Raw genomic sequence first — 6,794 nt, forward strand, 5'->3', positions numbered from 1 at the left:
CCCACCTGTCAGGGAGGTTGTGACAAGAAGAAGCTGGCAGGCAACCACCCCGTTGAGTCTCTGCCCAGGTTGTATCACGCGTCGTCTCACTTGGGGTTCCTCTCCCCTGGCAGTTCTCCCCCCTCCTCCTAAAAGCTCTTCTTCTCGCTTGTGTCCCTGCCCACAGTCACCAAAGGCTTTGTGTACAGCTCCTTCCTGAAGCCCTACAACCCTCGCCGCAGCCACTCGGACGTGTCCGTCGGCAGCCACTCCTCCACCGAGTCGGAGCACAGCACCTCCTCTCCCCGGGTCCCACGGCAGAACGGCAGCAGCACCCTGACGGTCAACCCCAGCAGCACGGCCGTGACCTTCACCTCAGGGTCTTGCCAGAAGCCACCTCAAGACGCCTCTTCGGCAAAGGAACTTGACCAGGGAGCTGTCCGTACCTCGTTGTGCGGGGGTCACTCAGAGAGCCGCCCTTCCGATGCAGACCCCGCATCCCAGCCCAGGCCGTGCGACACTACAGATGCAGCCAGAGACGCGTCCCAGGCCACGACTGCCCCGAGGAGCCACCGACACTCCCGGCACCCAGAAGTGGCTGTGTACGCTGTACCAAGACGAAATGGGCCAAGTAAAGACCCCGGAAAAGAGTGTTCGAGACCCCCTCAGCCTGTGGAAGACAAAAATGAAGAGCCAGAAAGCAGTGAGGCCGAAGGCAACCAGGTAAGTGCTCCCCCGGTGTCCCCCAGGGGGCCAGGTGCTCCTCCAGGAGTGGGTGCAGCAGGCTGGCCCAGGCTGGGAGTTGATCTGGAGATAAGCCCACAGGGGGTCTCACTGCCGGAGAGGGAGCGCTCCTGGGACTGAGCCTTCACTGGCATGTCCTGCCCCCTGCTTCTGGAAGTTGTCATGGGGAAGTGGGTTCTGCGACACTGCTTCACAGGCTCTTGATCTGAATAAAATCTGCTTTTGAGCCCATCTATGTAGTCTTTTGTTCTTGGTGGGTTGTTTTGTTTTTTGTTATTATTGTATTTGGTTTTTGCTCCGGCAGCTATATTTTTTTTATTTCTAGAATTTGCCTTTGCTTCTGTTTCTTTTCCTTTAAATATTTTTTTGTTTTTGTATTCTTTTGCAGTAGCCTGTTTTTTTTCCCCTAACCTCAATTTAAATATAGCCTGTCTATTGAACACCGCGTGTACTCCTGCCTCTCGGCTTGCTGTGCACTCCGTAGTTCCTCGGCTGTGTGTTCACCTACGCGTTGCATTTGCTAACACTGCGGCTCTGAGCTTCCTCGGTGCTGCCTAAGAATTGTCGGGTGCTTGTCTTCAGCAGCCATCAGGCTCCATGGGGAGACCCTGTCACGTCCCAGTTGGCGGAGGTGTTTTCTGCCTCTGCCAAGGCTTGAGTTTCCTAAGAGTGGCTTCCATAGTCATTTCTCAGAGCATTCTTTCTGGGCCACCTTCCTCAGTACTTCTGATTGAGCATATGAGCGTGCTTGGCTTCTCGAGTGATTCTGTTACTACCCACCACCCAGGACAGGCCGACAGACCTACCAAGTGGGCAGTACTCTAGGTGCATCGAGGGAGATGGCCTGTCCCTGTATGCGGACCTTGTGCAGAACGCTCAGTTCTGCCTTCGCCAAGTCCTGAAAGCCCAGCCTCGCTGTGTATCCATCCTTGCACCTCCAGGGCCCTCGAGGCTCCTCCCCTGATCTCCAGTCACCACGTCTTTATTCTTGGCACCTGGAGATCTTTCTTTTTGGTTCCTGTGCCCCGGTAGCACAGCCGTTAAGCACTCAGCTGCTCCCTGGATGTAGAACCTGAGACACCCTCGGGGGCAGTGGACTTGGTAGTCACAGGTCCTTGTGTCTGGGCAGGAAAGGGTTTCTTTACATCTCATCTAGTCACTGGAGGGTCCTTGAGGCACATCAGACAGGGTGGGGAGGGGACTTTGGGGTTTCTGCGAAGCTGCCCAATAATGGCAGCCACTAAGTGTGGGGCTTTTTTATATGTAAGTCCATTAAAATCAAAGAAAGTTCATTTACATTCCTCAGTCTCACTAGCCACACTCCTAGTGCTCAGTCACCCCAGAGGGCTAGGAGCTGTCAGGGTGGGCAGTGGAGATAGAGAATCCCCCCATCATCACAGGATGCCCCACTTCCTAACTTGCGCCTATCTCCCTCACACAGGTCTACTTTGCTGTCTACTCCTTCAAGGCCCGAAACCCCAACGAGCTGAGTGTGTCCGCCCATCAGAGACTCAAGATTCTCGAGTTTAAAGATGTCACAGGAAATAGAGAGTGGTGGTTAGCTGAAGCCAATGGGAAGAAGGGATATGTTCCCTCCAATTATATCTGCAAAACGGAGTACACTTGAGCCGTTTCCACCTGCCACGCACCCTCGCTGTCTTCTCTTTGTCTGCTGGAGGGTTCAGCCTCCACTGGCGAGAAGGCACCTGCTCTGGGACGTAGGCCCTGCTCACGTTGCTCCGCCGTGACACGGTGGAGCATGGGTACGTCTGGTCCTCTATTGGGCTGTGAACCCTGATGCCCACCAGAATTTTGAGTGGACCTTGGGCTTGTAAATGACTTCATGGCCTTGAGAAGAGAGGGAAGACTTGGGGTTGGTCTGTGGGAACTTTCCAGGCAGAGGTCCAGGATTGTATGTCTTCTGAGCACTCTCCTGCTGCAGTAGAGGAGTGTTGGCGTTGGCTACTGCACTGCCCTGAGTCTGGGGCGGCCCTCTGCTCCACGGTCAACTGACCAGAAACCAACTCGGATGGAAAGAAGACCGGCTCCAGGTGCCCAGGGGTAGCCTGTGAGCCCTCGTAGGGGGTGTTCTGCGTACGGCAAGCAGTTTGTCGGGACTTTACCAGCCTCCAGAACACCTCTGGTACCCCGCGCACATTCATGCTCACACACGCCTGCCCTGAGTTCTTTAAGGGCCCTACATTAGAAGTGCCTCTGCGCTTTCTCTTATTTATTTCACTGCACTACCAGAGGGGGCACACCAAGCCTAGCCACAGTCATGCTCCTCAGAAGTGTGACGGGCCTTTGTTTTCCTCCGACCCTTCATCCGGACAGCCCTCGTCCTTCCCTGTGTGCCTAGTTCCCTTTCTGCCGGCCGTTGGGACGTCACGCAGCCTGTCTGTGAGGATAGTCCCCAGCCGCCCCCCACCCCCACCCCCGTGACTCATGAACTGATACATTTTCCTGGGAGAGCAAGTTCAGAGTTCCACTCAAGCCACCAAAAGTATTAATTCTGCAGGAAGCCGAAACCAGCAATACTGGATGCCTTTCTTCAGGCAGCCCGCTTCTGTTTGCTTCCACCCATCTTTGCAGGACCCAAAACCCATGTGCCTCACTGGAATGAAGCTCGGGATCCCAGAAGGAGCTGCTCTTAGACGTGGGAATAAGTATTTTGCATTCCAAACAGCCTGAAGTGCCTGGTCGTACCTCTCGCCGGGCTCAGGGAGACGTCTGCCAATCCTCACATGAGAATCGGCTCGATCTCTTATTCTTAAGGCGCACCTCCTAGCAGTGAACCCTACCGTAGGGCAGGAGACTCCAGATTCTATCTTTTAAGAAAGGAATTGAAGAACAGCCGGATGACCCCTACTCCTCCCGCTGCACATTGGCCTTTAAAATCTGGGTGAATTAGGGATTCCTCCCCACCATGGTCTCTGCTGGCTGTGGGCAGATGGCAATCCAAGTCTCTTGTGAATAGTGTTTATATTTAGAGATGTTTATATTTGAGTAGTTATTTTATAAATAAAAGCAATTCTAATGGCCGTGTGTGTGATTTCTTCAGTTCCTTATATGTTTAACCATTTTCCTTGGATTCTCAAGGGGGCCTCAGTGGCTCGAAGAGGCCCAGGTTTGGGGCCATGGGCATGAGGGAGAGGGAAGGCGCACAGGTCAAATTCATTTTGTCACAAGATTTCAACCGAACCACTCCAATCCAAATGCCGCACAGCCTTTATACAGTAAGACCTTAACATCCCAGAAAAGCTGGAGTCTTAAAGTTATGATCTGCAGGTATGTTTTCCTGGGGTGCCCTGGGGGTGTGATAATGACACTTGGCTGCTAAGGCAAGGCCAGTCCTTTGAAACCACCAGCCACTCCGTGGAGTAAAGAAGGGACTTTCTACTGTAAAGAGTTACCGAGGCTGAGGGGTTACTCCTGTAAAGGAAGCCACAGGGGCATCTACCCTGTCCTCCGGGACCACTCGCAGTCAGAATCCCCTGGATGGCAGGGAGGGACTGGCAAAGTCCGTGACTTGCGCACGGTTACACGAGAAGCCACGCAGGGAAGGTTGTGGGTGGAAGTGAAAGAGAAATTGAAGAAGCTGGAGATGTTGCCAGTGAAGCAATCGTGCACCGTTGTTCAAGAACAGAGACCGCACGGTAGAGCAGAGTTTAAGAAGAGAGACCGCACGGTAGAGCAGATTTTAAGAATAGAGACCACACAGTAGAATACAAGTAAGAACAGACGGCCCAGTAGAGCAGTGTAACACCAGAAACAGCACAGTAGAGCAGATTTTAAAAATCTGCTCTGTGAGTCCACACAATACAGCAGAGTCTACTGTGAGTCCACACAATACAGCAGATTTTAGGAACAGAGACAGCACAGTAGAGCACAGTTTGAGAACAGACTGCACAGTAGAACAGAGGCTAAGAACAGAGAACACACAGTAGAACACAGTTTAAGAACAGAGACTGCACAGTATGGCAGAGTTTAAGAACAGAGACCGCACAGTAGAGCAGAGGTTAACAAGAGACCGTGCATTAGAGCACAATTTAAGAACAGAGACCGCATAGGTTTAGTATGAAGGTAGCAGAAGGACATTGGGCCTCCACTCAAGTACTCCCTCAACACAAGAATACTTTCTTCTAGTAAATTGGCATTCTATGATGCTCACCTTCCCAAAAAAACCCCGAAAAAAAAACAAGCGAATAAGCAAATGTGGTGAAGAAAGCTGATGGTGCCCAACTATCAAAAGATATAGCGTCTGGGGTCTTAAAAGCTTGAAGGTAAACAAGCGGCCATCTAGCTCAGAAGCAACAAAGCCCACATGGAAGAAGCACACCAGCCTTTGCAACCACGAGGTGTCGAAGGGATCAGGTATAAGGCATCATCAGAACAAAAAATCTTACCATAGTGAATGATGCGGGGAGTGCGGAGTGGAGACCCAAAGCCCATTAGTAGGACACTGAAGATCCCCTTGCAGAGGGGTCTCGGGGAGGAGATGAGCCAGTCAGGGTGCGACGTAACAAAGATGAAAAATACAACTTTCCTCTAGTTCCTAAAGGTTTCCTCCCCGCTCCCACTACCATGACTCGAATTCGACCTTGCAAGTCTGGCTAGACCAGAGGATGTACACTGGTACAGATAGGAACTGAAAATACAGGGAATCCAGGGCAGATGAGTCCTACAGGACCAGTGGAGTGAGTGGCGAAACAGGGAGAGTAGAGAGAGAGTGGGTAGGAAAGAGGGAACCAATTACAAGGAACTATATGTGACCTCCTCCCTGGGGGACGGACAACCGAAAAGTGGGTAAAGGGAGACGGACAGGACTGGGCAAGATATGACAAAATAATAATTTATAAATTATCAAGGGCTCATGAGGGAGGGGGGAGCGGGGAGGGAGGGAAAAAATGAGGACCTAATGCCAGGGGCTTAACTGGAGAGGAAATGTTTTGAGAATGATGAGGGCAATGAATGTACAAATGAGCTTTACACAATTGATGTGTGTATGGATTGTGATAAGAGTTGTATGAGCCCCTAATAAAACGATTAATAAAAAAATTTTTTTAATTAAAAAAAAAAAGAGTAGACCATTAAAAAAAAGAAAATTTAAAACTTTACAAAGAAGTAAGTAACTTTGCCAATCTTCCCTTCACCCAATACTCACTGGCCACATAAAATGGGAGCCTTTAGAATTACCTAAGCCATCTCAACTAGTAATTATAAAACAATTATCTGAGCCATAATAATAAATTACTGCCCTAAAAAAGAGATACTGATATCAAGGGGATCAAGAAGAATGATGTTTGAACTGCTGATTGCAATACTTGTACATATCTGCTTAATATAATAGATGTATGAACTGTTATATATGTAAGAGCCCCCAATAAAATGATTTATTAATAATAATAAAAGAATAGAGACCGCACAGTTGAGCAGGATTTAAGAGCAGAAACTGTACAGTAGAGCAGATTTTAAGAATAGAGACTGCACAGTAGAATACAAGTAAGAACAGAGACGGCCCAGTAGAGCAGATTTTTTTTTTTTAAGTAGGGCAGATTTTAAGAATAGAGACCGCAGAGTAGAGCACAGGTTAAGAACAGAGACCGCACAGTAGAGCAGAGTTTAAGAATAGAGACCGCACAGTAGAGAAGAGTTTGAGAACAGAGACAGCACAGTAAAGCATAGGTTAAGAAAAGAGACCTACCGCATAGGAGAGCAGAGTTTAAGAACAGGGACCGCAAGGTAGAGCAATTTAAGAGCAGAGACTGCACAGTAGAGCACAGGCTAAGAACAGAGACAGCACTGTGGAGCATATTTTAAGAATAGAGACCACACAGTAGAACAGAGACCACACGGCAGAGCAGAGTTTTAGAACAGAGACAGCACATTAGAGCAGAGTTTGAAAATAGAGACCCCAAGTAGATCACAGTTTAAGAACAGAGACCACATAGTAGAGCCGGGTTTATGAACAAAGACCGCACAGTAGAGCAGAATTTTACAACAGAGACCGCACATTACAGCAGACTTAAAGAACAGAGACCACACGGTAGAGCCTAGTTCAGAGACCGCAC

General features: G+C 49.7%; 1 protein-coding gene across 3 annotated transcripts in view; it reads left to right on the forward strand.

The window, feature by feature from the left end:
- LOC101639830 (dynamin binding protein) overlaps positions 1-3,764 on the forward strand; it is a 76,726-nt gene extending 72,962 nt beyond the window's left edge. For all 3 annotated transcript variants that reach the window (XM_004700998.2, XM_030885987.2, XM_045291335.1), the window contains 2 exons: positions 167-702; positions 2,165-3,764. In XM_004700998.2, the coding sequence (XP_004701055.1) occupies positions 167-702; positions 2,165-2,350 (722 nt within the window). In that variant the 3' untranslated portion in view covers positions 2,351-3,764. The remainder of the gene's footprint in view (positions 1-166; positions 703-2,164) is intronic.
- The last annotated feature ends 3,030 nt before the right edge of the window (positions 3,765-6,794 follow it).

This window comes from Echinops telfairi, unplaced genomic scaffold (assembly GCF_000313985.2).
Source record: "Echinops telfairi isolate 266 unplaced genomic scaffold, ASM31398v2 ScPeMD7_70;HRSCAF=299, whole genome shotgun sequence".
Taxonomy (NCBI): Eukaryota; Metazoa; Chordata; class Mammalia; order Afrosoricida; family Tenrecidae; genus Echinops; species Echinops telfairi.